The 15,362-nt window shown below is 40.8% G+C and overlaps 1 protein-coding gene across 2 annotated transcripts in view; it reads left to right on the top strand.

Moving 5' to 3' along the window:
• LOC107297842 (pantetheinase) overlaps window positions 1-15,362 on the top strand; it is a 53,800-nt gene that overhangs the window by 9,456 nt on the left and 28,982 nt on the right. Inside the window, exons 4-7 of one of the 2 annotated variants that reach the window (XM_015827203.2) lie at window positions 719-911; window positions 3,363-3,654; window positions 4,686-5,062; window positions 8,499-8,669. In XM_015827203.2, coding sequence (XP_015682689.1) covers window positions 719-911; window positions 3,363-3,654; window positions 4,686-5,062; window positions 8,499-8,669 — 1,033 coding nt within the window. The remainder of the gene's footprint in view (window positions 1-718; window positions 912-3,362; window positions 3,655-4,685; window positions 5,063-8,498; window positions 8,670-15,362) is intronic. The other variant, XM_015827202.1, reaches the window with a different exon arrangement.

The following is a 15,362-nucleotide window of genomic DNA, read 5'->3' as shown; positions in this document are numbered from 1 at the left end:
ACCAATTACTTATGAAATGCATAGAACACATTTGCAAGGTTTATCTTTTTTATTAAGAAAAGTCAGGGAATCTAGATTTAAGCAATTTGTTGGCCTAGTAGTGCTATTCATGCTCTCATAATCAACACAAAGATTCCCTTTCCAGTCTTTATGTGAGAGAGAAAAAGAGAGAGAGAGAGAGAGAGAGAGAGAGAGAGAGAGAGAGAGAGAGAGAGAGAGAGAGAGAGAGAGAGAGAGAGAGAGAGAGAGAGAGAGAGAGAGAGAGAGAGAGAGAGAGAGAGAGAGAGAGAGAGAAAGAGAGAGAGAGAGAGAGAGAGAGAGAGATATTTATAAACAACCTACTAAATTATATTATTACTAATTCAAAATATGTTTCAGTAGGGAACCAGTGCCAGAAGGATTCATTTCATCTTTTCCCCAGGGAAGTGGTGTTCCACTGATTGAAAGCGCCTAATTACTTCTATCATCTTTTCCTCTTCAGTGAAAAAAGAAAAAACATAGAAATATAGCTTGAAGAGTTTACAGCATCTAAAGCTCACCTATTCCAACCTCCATGGCTCTTTTTCTTCTTTTTTTTTGTATTTTAAAAAGAAATAGCCTTGCTTCTGATTTATTGCCTGTTTTAGTGTCTTTTTCTGTATTTTGTCCTCCAACATGGAGGTAAACTCCCAAAGGTCAGTTGCACTAATCCTTCAGTTCTGTGATTCTTCATATTTAGATTCGGACCGGCTCCAGTCCAAAAAAGGCTAAGCTGTCTGGCCAGGAACAATACAATCTATGTGGTTGCCAACATGGGTGATAAGAAGGAATGCAGTAATGAGGACTCAACATGCCCTGGCGATGGCCACTATCAGTACAACACAGATGTTGTTTTTGATCCAGAGGGAAAGCTGGTGGCACGGTACCACAAGGTAAGGTTACAAATTTCACGGTTCATTTTTTAAGAAATTGTTATTTCTCCATAAACCCCACAAAACACAAGCACATCCCCCTTTATGAGTTTATTTTATTTTAAACATCAGAGGCTGAATATGTCCACTAGAGCATATTCCAACTTTGAGATTTCAGAAGGATAACTGAATTACATGTAGCAAAAGGGATTTAGCATAACAGATATATAGGGTGGAAGAGAGCTTTGGGCATCCGATATAATGTAGTCCTAATTTGGCAGATTTATTTCCTTCCTTCAGTTCCTCCTTCCTTCCTTCACTTCCTCCTTCCTCCCTTCCTTCCTCCCGTCCTTCCTTCCTCCCTCCCTTCCTTCCTCCCTCCCTCCCTTCCTGTCTTTCTTCATCCCTCCCTCCCTCCCTCCCTGCCTGCCTGCCTGCCTATTTGCCTTCCTTCTTTCATTCCACCCTTTTTGATTTCTTTTTTTATTACAGAAACCTAATGAAGATAAAAAATAATACAAAAGTAAAAATACAAGATAAAAATGATAAAAATAAGCTTAAGAAGGTAAAAAAGCAAAATAAATAGTATTAATTACCTCAGCTTTTAATCTATTATTAAATGTGAAAACATTATAGCTTTGTCGTCTCATTTTTACAATATAAAGGAAGGTATTCCAAAATCAATTAAGAACAGTGGTGGGATTCAAATATGTGAATAACCGGTTCTCTGTGTGGATGCCATTTCCGGAAGTCCATTCTGGTCTGGGCAACAAAAAATTAGCTACCAGTTCTGCTGAAGCCGTGCGAACTGGCTGAATCCCACCACTGATTAAGAACCACATGTCTTGAATCCATTCTTTGGCACACTGAAGCATTTTCTTTCCACTTAACTAGAATAATTATTTAGCTGAAACCTAGTCTTGATAGAGCCAGAGTTCAACTTCTACATAATATTAACTTCTATAGTTTTGGAATGCAATCTAATATCAGATTTACATATTAAATAATTATGTTTTCTCCCAGTGATGTATGTTTATTCACGTCAGAAGCATCACAATTAAAATAAATCATATTATATAACATAAAATTTAAAATACAGGTAGTCTTTGAGTTATGATCACAGTTGAGCCCAAAATTTATGTTGCTAAGTGAAACATTTGTTAAGTGAATTTGCCCCAATTTATGACTTTTCTTGCCACAGTTGTTAAGTGAATGTTTGTATTTGTTTAAGTTAGTAACACAGTCGTTAAGTGAACCTGGATTCCCCGTTGACTTTGCTTGTCAGAAGGCCACAAAATGTGATCAATGACCTCAGGACCCTGAAACCATCATAAATATGAACCAGTTGCCAAGCACCTGAATTTTGATCATGTGACCATAGGGAGACTGCAACAGTTGTAAGTGAGAAAAACATAAGTCAGTTTTGTACGAACTGTTGTAACTTTGAACGGTCATTAAATGACTGTTTAGTGTCGAGGTCATTAAATGACAAATGTACGTTTAGGACTACTTGTATAAAATACAAGATTAAAATATGTACAAATTAAACAAATTAAACAGATATTGCCCAGAAACTAGCCACATTAATTGAGTTGCCATGAGGTACTCAAGTGTACATTGACTGGGACATAAAGGGCAGGTAGTCATATTTGTTGTTGTCTGCATGTCACCATAATCTCACAGAACAGAAGCCACCATATATCCCCATTTGTTTAGAGTTTCTCTAGATTTTGTTGTACCCAATGATATCACATATATAATCAAGATTATTTCAATGTCTGGGTTTATATATTAACATTAATAATAATACAGTTTCCATTCCTACCCTTTGTTAGGTTTTTCTAACCATTTATAAAAAATTTTCCATGTTTGGAAATATTCTGAATCTTGTTTCCCTTTCATTTTCAATGTACAGTAAGCCTATCCATTTCTGCACCATCCAAGATTTTCTTAATTATATCTTCTTCAGATGGTATTTCTTCGTTTTTCCAATATTGACCAAATGTAATTCTCGCTGCTGTTAATATATGAAATATTAAGTATACACATTTTTATCATAATTTTCTGAAATTATACCTAAAAGAAATAATTCCAGTTTATAGTCTACATCAGCACCTACTGAGTGGGAAGATCTTCTTCATGTAACTGAGACACACTTACAGTGGTCTCCTGTATTTTCATGCAGCTTGCTTCTGGATACGATGGAAAACAAATCTCTTCATGTCTCAGTTACATGAAGAAGATCTTCCCACTTAGTGGGTGCTGATGCTGCAGTATTGATAGGCCCAGAGGTTCCAGGAAAACAGGTCAATCACAATTTTAAAAAGTTTTGGATTTTTCCCCCCTCTTATTTTAAAATGTGTTACACTTTCACTTTCACTTAAAATGACTTGCAGATGTCAGTGTTATGCTGGTCATATGTTTACTGAAAAACATCTCACTTGTTTCCTAAATCTGTTATCTTTTTAACAGTTTAACCTGTTTAGGCTAGAGCGTCAATTTGATTCCCCTAAAGAGCCTGATCTTGTAACCTTCGATACCAACTTTGGAAAATTTGGCCTCTTCACTTGCTTTGACATTCTCTTCTACGATCCTGCTGTGGTCCTCGTAAGCCAGCTCTTGGTGGACACCATCCTTTTCCCTACAGCCTGGATGAACGTCCTCCCACATTTAACTGCTATCGAATTCCATTCAGCTTGGGCCATGGGCATGCATGTCAATCTTCTGGCAGCTAATACTCACAATATTTCCTTGAGAATGACAGGTAACATACTGGTTGAGATAAAAGGATTGATTGGTATTTGACAGTAGAGAACCTCCAGCTGGTTGAAAATTCTCTTCCTTGAGAAATCCCATAATGCACACTTGCCAAAATTAAGATATGCTGGGGTGGTCCCTGCAGACAGAAATTCAGAGGGGAGGGAAGGCATTGCCATCACTGTAGTATACAGAGTAAAGTATTATTTTTTCTTTATTGTGCTTCTACAAATAATCTCTGATTAGGTGTATAAACAGTAATAGCCTATGAATGAAGGCGAATATACAGTAGTGTCCCAGGGTAATGTTGCAGGATCCAATCTGGGTCGGTCACCGGAACCAGCGGTTTTGTCTTCCGAGCTTTTGGACTCTTGTACTGAAGCCCATCTTCAGGAAACTTCTCTCTAGCAGAGTGTGCACTTTGTGTGGTACAAGTACTTAGGAGGTACAAGTAGAAGCAAACAACAGTCAATGACTTAATAGCTAGTCATCAACACCCCAATCAACATCTAAAAAGTCACATGCAGCAGGCACCATATAAATATCACACACAGAATGGCCCAAAGCACCCACTCTGCTAGAGCAAAGTTTCCTGAAGAGGAGCTCGAGTACGAATCCGAAAGCTCGGAAGACAAAATGGCTGCTCCTGGTGACTGACCCAGATTAGATCCTGCAGTAATAGCCAAGTTTTGCTTGATTTCTTTGCATTGCTGATCATAAATACCACTGTTCTTTAAATATTTGTAAGAGCCTGGAACTCTACTGGTTCCTTAAGCAGAATGTAGTCTCTTCCTATTCTATTCTTGCTCATCAAAGTAAAAAAAAAAAAAAGGAAAAGAGAAAGTTTTTGGGTGGCTTGGGACAAACACTTGGGTATATGAATACATTTCTTGGTCTTTTTTCAGAATTATGTGTGTGTATTTTTTGGGGGGGTGTTTTCTTAAATATGTTTGGGGGTAGGTTAGAAGAAATAATGTATACTATATGTCTTGCAATGACAGGATGAGAAAAATGGCTTTTATTCTTGTCATTTTTTAGGCAGTGGTATCTACACACCATCCGGACCCCAAGCATATTATTATGATGATAAATCGATGAATGGGCACCTTTTGGTTGCAGAAGTCTATTCCCATCCTTCTCGTTTTCCCACCCCTCTTCCTACTGTTAACTGGAGCTCATATGCTACAACTATTGACCATTTTCATGAGTACTCTACTTTCACTGAATTGCTTTTCCGTGATCCATTCACCTTTTCTAAGCTTACGAAACAAGCTGACAATATTACAGTGTGCCAGAACAGTCTCTGCTGCCATTTAAGCTACAGGATGAGGGAAGAACCGGTACTAGAAGATGAACTTTACGTGCTAGGGGCGTTCACTGGTTTGCATAAGGCTGAAAGACCATATTACTTACAGGTATTTTTTTATTTATGGGGGAAATGCAAGAGGGAAAATGAAAGACTAGATGTCCACTAAATTTGCAGGCTGATGTATAGATAAACTTCAGCACTTTATTCTCAATATCTCACTTGGAAGCTTAAGTATACTTTTTTAGTTTAAATAATCGATCCAATCGATCACTTTGTGGCTGCATCATACACATGATGAATGAAAGTTTCTATGAGCAAGAAGAAAAGTAAGTCCTAAATTTCTTATTCTTGGGAGGATGGATGGTAACGTTCCATCACACAGAGTTCTGGAAACTTTATTACCATGTCCTGTAGGAAGCTGACATTGGCTGCCATAAGAATAGGATATTTGGTTTCATCCTTTAATTATCTGGATTCTAATTAATGAGTCTTATATTCATTGATACTTTTGGTGGCTGCCAAAATGGCAATCATGCAAGAATACATTGCAAGGATATGTTTGGATAAGAGTCACTGGAAGTATTGATATGGAGTCAATAAGCTGTGAATATTATTGCATTCTTTGACCAAGTGACAAAATTAATGGATCAGAGGAATGATGTGGATATAATTTACTTGGACTTCAGTAAGGCACTTGATAAAGTAGATCACAACCTACTACTTGATAAGATAGAAAAATGTGGGTTAGACAGCTTCACCACCAAATGGATTCGTAGCTGGCTGACCAGCCGTACTCAGCATGTGGTCCTCAATGAAACTGCATCTACATGGAGGGAAGTGTGTAGTGGTGTGCCCCAGGGCTCTGTTCTGAGCCCAGTGCTCTTCAACATCTTCATCAACGATTTGGACGAGGGGATAGATGGGGAACTCATCAAATTTGCAGATGACACCAAGCTGGCAGGAATAGCTAACACTCCAGAAGACAGGCTTAATATACAGGAGGATCTGGACAGACTTGAACACTGGGCGCTATCTAACAAAATGAAATTCAATGGTGAAAAAAGTAAGGTTCTACATTTAGGCAATAAAAACCAAATGTACAGGTATAGTATAGGGGGTACCTTGCTCAATAGTAGTAACTGTGAGAGGGATCTCGGAGTCCTAGTGGACAATCACTTAAATATGAGCCAGCAGTGTGCTGCAGCTACCAAAAAAACCAACAGAGTGCTGGGCTGCATTAACAGAGGGATAGAATCAAGACCACGTGAAATATTAATACCACTTTACAATGCCTTGGTAAGGCCACACTTGGAATACTGCATCCAGTTTTGGTCACCACGATGTAAAAAAGATGCTGAGACTCTAGAAAGAGTAAGAGAAGAGCAACAAAGATGATTAGGGGACTGGAGGCTAAAACATATAAGGAACGGTTGCTGGACTGTTTGTCTAGTTTATCGAAGAGAAGGACGAGGGGTGACATGATAGTAGTGTTCCAATATCTCAGGGGCTGCCACAAAGAAGAGGGAGTCAAGCTATTCTCCAAAGCGCCTGAAGGCAGGACAAGAAGCAAAGGATGGAAACTGATCAAGGAGAGAAGCAACTTAAGACTAAGGAGAAACTTCCTGACAGTTAGAACAATTAACCAATGGAACAATCTGCCTCCAGAAGCGGTGAATGCTCCAACACTGGAAGTTTTTAAAAAGAGACTGGACAGCCATTTGTCCGAAATGGTGTAGGGTTTCCTGCCTGAGCAGGCGGTTGGACTAGATGACCTCCAAGGTCCCTTCCAACTTTATTATTATTATTATTATTATTATTATTATTATTATTATTATTATTATTATTATTATTATTATTATTACTACTACTACTACTACTACTACTACTACTACTACTACTACTACTACTACTACTACTATTTGGATAAAGGATCCTCCCAATGCTATGAACATTTGTTTTGCACAGAATGCCGGCTCACCTGTACACTACACCTGATGGCTCCCTTGTGTTTGAAATGATAGGTTATTTCTGTCAGGCTGAGGTCCACCATAAATTTGGGATTTTGTTATGAAATAAATATGCAACCATCTAGGAACGGGCCTTTTCAGTGGTGGCTCCCGTTGTAGTATTCCTCTTTGGAACAGCCTCTCTCAATAAGCTTTGCCTATTCCTTCATCTCACTATACCTCCCCTTCCTTCGATGCTATTGACCTCCAGGCAGCTCTGAGAGACATTTTCTTTTTGGCATCTGGCAGAGATATATTTATTTTCCTGGCCACTTTAATCAATAAACACATTGATCTGAAACACATTTGCTATTTAGACCATTGTTAACTTCTCTGCTGCTGCTTGTGTTGTTTGACTAGCATTTTAAAGTTATATATCATAGTTACTATGATTTAGTATTAATTATGTTTAGAGCAGATTAATTCTATTAATTCTGTTTGGCTTTTGTCTGTTGAAGTTAGGGGAAATTTTGTTTTATTTTTAAAAAGGCAATATAAAAATGGCAGAAGATTTAGCAGCATGCAAATGCCAAATTATTTTTGAAGCAATCTTTTACTTGCAAAGGCGTTGCTGTCTGGAGAATTCTGGGAGTCAAAGTCCACACAGTTTGAAAAACACATGGAGAGAGAGAGAGAGAGAGAGAGAGAGTGGAATGTACATAACCAGCAAACCACAGGTAGTCCTCAACTTACAACGGTTCATTTAGTGACCTTTTCTAAGTTACGAAACTGAAAAAAGTGACCTACGACAAATTTTCGCAGTTACAACCTTTGTAGCATCCCCGTGTGATCAAAATTCAGACAGTTGGCAACTGGTTCATACTTATGACCATTGCTGTGATCCCCTTTTGCAACCTTTTGATGAGCAAAGTCAATGGGGAAATCAGATTCATTTAACAACCGGGTTGCTAACTTATTAACCGCAGTGATGCACTTAACAACTGTAGCAAGAAAGGTCATAAAATGGGGCAAAACCCAATTAACACATGTCTCACTTAGCAACGGATATTATAGGCTCAATTGTGGTCATAAGTCGAGGACAACCTTGATATACTGATATGTATATAGCTGCAAGTCCTTGGTCGCCATGACACCAGGAATTCCTCTCATGCCAAGCTGAACTTGTGCCTTCATCTGCTAATTCTGTGTCAACAATCAGTGGGGCCTCTTCCCCAGCCACCAACATTCACATGAGTATGTTCCATAGAATTTACTTCCTATGGAGGAAATTAAGACAACTGGTTTGCGGTTCCTTTTCTGATAGTAGCAACCTAGTTCCTCTATAATGAGTACTTTTTGAAGTATTGTTCTTTTTTTTCTATAAAGATTTTATTAATTTCCTCTTAGTTACATATATTAATTTTTCAACCAACTTGTTGTCTGGGTTTAAAAATGCTAATACATATTGAGTTCCTAATCCCTCATTCTTTCCTCTAGCCATTGATAAAATAAATCCCAAGTTTGGTAATATTCTGTTTCTTCTTTATCTTTCAGTCTCATAGTTAATCTCCAAGTATTGTTTTCTTCTCCTTCCAGATCTGCACATTGCTGAAGTGTGAAGGTACAGCCCTTCAGACCTGCGGCAAGCCAGCCACTACTGCAGACTCCATATTTGAATTCTATTCTCTCAGTGGCACATTTAGCACAAACTACGTCTTCCCAGAGGTTTTACTCAGTGGGATTCGCTTGGCCCCTGGAGAGTTTCGGGTAAGGTGTTGGTTTTTTTTAATTATAATTTTATTAAATTTATCAAAGTATAACATACAAATGAAAATGAAAGTAGTGGGGAAAACGGAGGGGAGGGAAAAGGGGAAAGGAAAAAGTGTAGGATAAAGGGGAAAAAGAAGGAAAGCATTGGCTTCCGACTCTTTTTAGCTTAGTAGAATAACCTAATAACACGACAGCCTCATCCTCTTACTTTTACATACTTAATATTTCTATAACAAACTTAACTAATCAACAAAACCCAAAGCCAAAGTTTCATTTTTCCCCCCATCTCAAAAACAACATCCAGAAGCGAAATGTCTGGAGATTCTCAGTCATCCAAGTCATGGTTGTCCCAAAGGTGCTTTTTCAGGAGGCAACTGGACTTTGCAAGGAATATAAATCCTTCCATTCCCCACCATCCGGTCACAGCTGAAGAAGCTTCTTGGATGAGAAGCAAAACGTCTTCAAAGAAAAACAAGAAAGTCCAGTTACCTCTTGAAAACGGACCTTTGGGACATCCAGAAGCATTTTCCAATTAGAAACAAATTTGAATGTTTTCTTTTCTTTGATTAGAGCAGTTAATTTAGCCATCTCTGATAGTTCCATCAGTTTTCCTGCTATTTGTCACTATTCTGGGAATGAATGTATCTTTCCATTTTTGTGCATAAAGCATTCTTGCTGCTGTTAAGAAACAAGGTTCCACATTTTTTAAAAGTTGTTTTGTTCATTAAACCTAAAATAAAAGTTCCTGATTTATTTTTTTCTATTCACTTTAAGAATCTTAAAATATGAATCATACCCCAGTATTTCTTCGCTTTTTCACAAGTCCACCAAAGGTGGTAGGTAAGATGGTCTTTCCCATCTTAAGTATACAAATATTGTCAAGATGATGTGACCCAAACTGGTCTTGAACAGAAGCAGTGCAGAAACAAATTTCTTAATAAGGTTCAGAAGGAAAAGGTGTCTTGGTCACTTCTTGGAAGCCAAAATTGAATTTTGAGAAAAATATGATTTCTCACCATGGTGTCTTTTACTTGACTGCCTTGCTTGATCTCTGAGTTTGTGTGGAGACCACACATTGTTAAATGTGTCACACTTGTATAGAGCAGAGACTGATCTACATCATATTTATATTTTGCCATTATCTAAGGTTGTAATTAAACCAAAGTAAGCCAAAGAAAATCCCGTATACATAAAGAATAATACTGGATTGTTTATATCAGAAGGAGGAAACTGTGTTCCTCCTATTTCGCTTCTTCAGGAAGCAAAGGGCATTGGGGGAGGGAATGTTGAAGGAAGGGAAAACACCATCCATCCAGAGTCATTTAATGACTGCTACAAAAAGCTCATAAAATTGGGCACGGTCACATTCCAGGCACAATTACAGTTGTAAATTACGGATTACCAGCATCTGTACAGTGTAATTATAATTTTAGATTATGCCATATATAATATGGAAGGATACCTATTTCTAAGTACCCAACTTTTAAACTGTCTTGTTGCGAGTAAGCAATTTGTATTAAACATATTGCATGGCTTCAAAAGCTGCCTGAATGTCATCAAAATAAGAGCCATCAGATTATGTTCGTCCTATGGTCCTATAGAGCTAAAATCCTGTTGCTAACGTTGGCTTCTCCACATTTATTGAATTCAGGGGTGGGAAACCTATAGACCTATAGATGTTGCTTAATTAAATCTCCCAGCAGCCCTAACCCACATGTCCACTGATGGGGGATCTTATGATTATTTCTCCATCTTGATCCAAATTCAATATTATCTACATTGACTAGCTGTGGCTCTCATAGTTGGGAGTCTTTCCCAGCCTTATCCAAATATGTGGGTAGTCACNGCACAATGTGATTTGAACTGTCAGAGAGGAGGAGATTCATTCTCTGAATTACTTGTTCCACACTTTTTCTTCAGAGCTAGCTTTCACTTTCAACCTGCTGTAATGATTCTGCTCAATAAAAGTCTGAAGTAATTAATGACTGTGATGTTTTTCTTAGTTGGGATTTTCAGCCAGAGCAGTGGTTCTCAACCTGTGGGTCGGGACCCCTTTGGGGGTCGAATGACCCTTTCACAGGGGTCGCCTAAGACTATTGGAAAACACATATTTCCGATGGTCTTAGGAACCTGTCTCGCTTTCAACTCCTTTCAATGTGCGCTTATCAGCTGGGAGGTCTGGCAATGGAGCCGGCCAGCATGGAGGGCGATGGGGAGGTGGTGGTTCGGCAGGCGGGTTCCCGCCTGCCTGCAAATGTCGGGCCCACGGGGCTTGACACAGAGTCGACGGTCCAACATAACTTCGCTCCTCGGATGAGAAAGAAGGAATTTCTCCTGCCCGTGTCCCTTCCCCCCCCCTCAAGTGACAACAGGAGGTTGCAGATAACTAAGTCAGCCGGTGCAGGAAGCTAGCTGGGTGTCTTTTGCTCCTCCTAGAATCCGGTGGCAAGAGAAGGAAGTCGTTCAAACTTCAAGCTAGCTACGGGATGCCTATTCGCACTTCCCTCCCCTTTTTTTTGAGTACTTGTCTGCCAACCCACCCCATCTGTAAAAGAAAAAGTCTTCCACTCAAGCATAACCTTAAAGGATTTTAAGGATCTTTGAGAGGAAGAGAGGGAGAGAGAAATAAAGAGAGGGAGAGAAAGAGGGAAAGAGAAATAGAGAGAGGGAGAGAGAGAAAGAGAGAGTGAAAGGGAGAGAGAGAAAGAAAGAGGGAGAAAGAGGAGAGGGAGAAAGGGAGACGGAGAGAAAGAGAGGGAGAGAGAGGGAGAGAGAGAAAGAGAGAGAGAGAGAGGGAGAGAAAGGGAAAGAGGGAGGGAGAGAGAGAGGGAGAGAAAAAGGGAGAAAGAGAGGGAGGGAGAAATAGAGGGGGAGAGAAAGAGAGGGAGAAGGAGGGAGAGAGGGAGAGAGAAAGAGGGGGAGAGAGAAACAAAGGAAGAGAGAGGGAGAGAGAAAGAAAGAGAGAGAAATAGGGGAGAGAGGGAGAGAGAGAAAGAAAGAAAGGGAGACAGAGGGAGAAAGAAAGAGGGAGAGAGGGAGAGAGAAATGGGGGGAGACAGGGAGAGAGAGAAAGAGAAAGGGAGAGAGAAAGAGGAGAGGGAGAAAGGGAGAAAGAAAGAAAGGGAGACAGGGAGAGAAAGAGAGAGGGAGAGAGAGAAAGAGGGAGAGAGAAAGAAAGGGAGAGAGGGAGGGAGAGAGAGAAATAGAGGGAGGGAGAGAAAAAGGGAGAAAGAGAGGGAGAGAAAGAGAGGGAGAAGGAGGGAGAGAGGGAGAGAGAAAGGGGGAGAGAGAAAGAAAGGGAGAGAGGGAGAAAGAAAGGGAGAGAGAAATAGGGGGAGAGAGAAAGAGAGGGAGAGAGGGAGAGAGAGAAAGAAAGAAAGAGGGAGACAGAGAGAGAGAGGGAGAGAGAAAGAGGGAGAGAGGGAGAGAGAAATGGGGGGAGAGAGGGAGAGAGCCAAAAATTCATTTATTTGTAATTAGAAATAAATATTTCACAATATATAATTACATATAATGCTTTAATTATGTTCAATTTATAACAATGAAAATACATCCTGCATATCAGATATTTACATTACGATTCATAACAGTAGCAAAATTACAGTTACGACGTAGCAACGAAAATAATTTTATGGTTGGGGGTCACCACAACATGAGGAACTGTATTAAAGGGTCGCGGCATTAGGAAGGTTGAGAACCACTGAGCCAGAGGTTGACACCCTGGTGAAGTAATCTACCAGAAACAGCATAAGGTTACATTGGAAGAAAGAATGGGTTTAAAGCCCATGGTGGAAGGGCTGTTGAAGGACAAATGTGTGGGTGTGCTGATAAATGTATGTGTGAGTAATCCCCACCCCAAGACTTTGAAAGGGGCTAGTTACTTTCATTCCCTTTCTTACAAAGAAACAGTAAGTTGCAGACTTCATTGTGGAGTAAATGGAAGGGCAATAGCAAGTGTTTACAATGAAGGGAAGAAGAAAAAAAATATTATTAGAAAGGTCCCAAGGGAAAAAAAGCATCTCTGAAGATGTGGGAGAGAAAATCATGTCAAAATATGGGTGATTTGCTGAAGAAAGAAGGTGAGAATAAGAGATAGTTATTTTGTTAAAGGAAGCTGAGTAGAGAAGGGGAGTGAAATTTCTGAGCAATCATTTTAAACATTTTTAGTTTGTTACTTTTTTAACTGCCTTGGAAAAGTAAGAGATGCAGAAAAAAAAGGGAGGGAGAGGCAATTTCTGTCTGCATATTTGTCTTTTTAAAGAACAGGAATTGGGGAAGATTTCCTGACTATGAGAATAATTAATCAGTGGGATTGTCTCCAGAAGCTATGGATGCTTCATTATTGGAGGTTTTGGGGAGGAGGTTAGAAATTGTTAGGGTCTGATCCCATCCAACTCTGATATTTTTGAGTGTGTCATGCTTCAGTGATTTTCGTTTGCATTTTCGTTTGGATTTATCCTTAATAATGCATTGGAGGGCATTCTTGTCAAATGAACAATCCTATGATGTTTTATTTAAAACATTTATCTATCTATCTATCTATCTATCTATCTATCTATCTATCTATCTATCTATCTATCTATCTATCTATCTATCTATCTATCTATCTATCTATCTATCTATCTATCTGTTAAAATACGTGTCTTTGGGACTCTTTGCTATTGCAAAAGAGATTAATTGGTTTATACTGTGTGTGTTCAATTTGTTTTCCTTCTCCTTGGAGCCAAGGAGGAGAAGAGAAACCTTTATGGAGAACCAATTTGGTTACAGGTTTACAGCTGCAAGGCTGGAGAACTGTGAGTTCAAATCCTGCTTTGACCATGAGAGCTGGCTGAGTGATTTTGAGCCGGTTTATTTTTGTTCAGCCCTAAGAGGGAGGCTTTGGCAAGCCATTTTTGTAAATGATATGGAAATTTTGAGGACTGTTCTCTGAAAGCAAAAGTTTTGTATAATTTTTACTTTGCCAGGTTTGGTGGAGCGGGGGAGGGGGAGGCAATTGTTTGTCTTCTCAGCTAGCCTGTTGCTTCTTTGATGTTCTACCACAGGGTGATTTGAATATTATCTGCCTGAGAAAAAGGCATTCCAGAAATGTTGGCTCAATGCTGATCAGTGAGCCTATGTGCTTTACCTTTTAAAATCCTGAATGTGTTATTTACAATAAGTTTGCTGATATATATAGGCATAACGGCTATCCTGTTGAGTTCATTAGGCGGTATAGCAGGCCATACAAACCTTGTGGCAGCTCACATGTCAACACAACAACAACACTGAACACACAAACGACCCTCCCGTATATCAATGGTGTGTCCGAGGCAACGGCATGGCTATTAGCTCCCATTAATGTAAATGTTGCCCATAGACCAGATCAGACCCTGCGTGCTATGATCATGCACCCTAAAGAGCCTCTCCCCAATGATGAAAGATCCTCTGTCATACATAGGGCACAGCACGGAAACGGCATTGGTCGCGTTGGTTGATGATCTCTGGAGGGCTCGGGATAGAGGCTGTTCCTCTATCCTGGTCCTGCTAGATCTCTCAGCGGCTTTTGATACCATCGACCATGGTATCTTGTTGCACCGGTTAGGGGGTTGGGGTTGGGGGCACCGTCTTACGGTGGTTCTCCTCCTACCTCTCGGACCGGTCGCAATTTGTGTTGGCAGGGGGGCAGAGGTCGACCTCGAGGCACCTCACTTGTGGGGTATCACAGGGGTCGGTCCTCTCGCCTCTCCTGTTCAACATTTATATGAAGCCACTGGGTGAGATCATCCATGGTTTCAGGGTGGAGTTTCATCAGTACGCAGATGACACCCAGCTGTACATCTCCACCCCAGACCACCCCAACGATGCCGCGGAAGTGATGTCCCGGTGCCTGGAGGCCATGCGAGTCTGGATGGGGAGGAACAGGCTTCGACTCAACCCATCCAAGACCGAGTGGCTGTGGTTTCTGGCGTCATGACATAGCCAGTTGGCTCCATCTCTGGCTATCAGGGGCGAGTCATTAGCTCCCGAGGAGAGAGCCTGAAACCTGGGCGTCCTCCTGGATGCTCGGCTGTCTTTAGATGATCATGTGACGGCCGTGGCCAGGGGGGCTTTTCATCAGGCTCGCCTGATATGCCAGTTGCACCCCTTTCTGGATCGTGATGCCTTACGCACGATCACTCAAGCCCTTGTTTCCCGCCTGGACTATTGCAATGCTCTCTACATGGGGCTCCCCTTGAGGTGCACCTGGAGGCTCCAGCTAGTTCAGAATGCGGCCGCGCGGGGGATTTTGGGGGCCTCTAGATACTCCCATGTAACACCTCTCCTGTGCGAGCTGCACTGGCTGCCAGTGGCCTTTTGGGTGCGCTTCAAGGTGTTAGTAACAACTTTTAAAGCGCTCCATGGCAATGGACCTAGGTATTTGCAAGACCGCCTCCTACCAAATACCTCCCTTCGACCAGTCCTCTCCCACAGAGAGGGCCTCCTTAGGGTGCCGTCGGCCAGTCAATGCTGGCTGGCGACCCCCAGGGGGAGAGCCTTCTCTGTGGCAGCTCCTGCCCTCTGGAATGACCTACCCCCCGACCTACGTACAACTACGGACCTGCGCCTCTTCCGCCGAGCCTTGAAAACCCATCTATTCCATGCGGCCGGCCTGGCGTAGTTTTGATTGTGTTTTGGTAGGGGTTTTTATATGGGGTATTTTAGAGCAGG

The sequence above is a fragment of the Protobothrops mucrosquamatus genome, unplaced genomic scaffold (genome assembly GCF_001527695.2).
Source record: "Protobothrops mucrosquamatus isolate PMUCROS unplaced genomic scaffold, P.Mucros_1.0 scaffold3561, whole genome shotgun sequence".
Lineage (NCBI taxonomy): Eukaryota > Metazoa > Chordata > Lepidosauria > Squamata > Viperidae > Protobothrops > Protobothrops mucrosquamatus.
The sequence above is the reverse complement of the archived record's forward strand: the minus strand, read 5'-3'. Positions and strand labels throughout refer to the sequence as shown.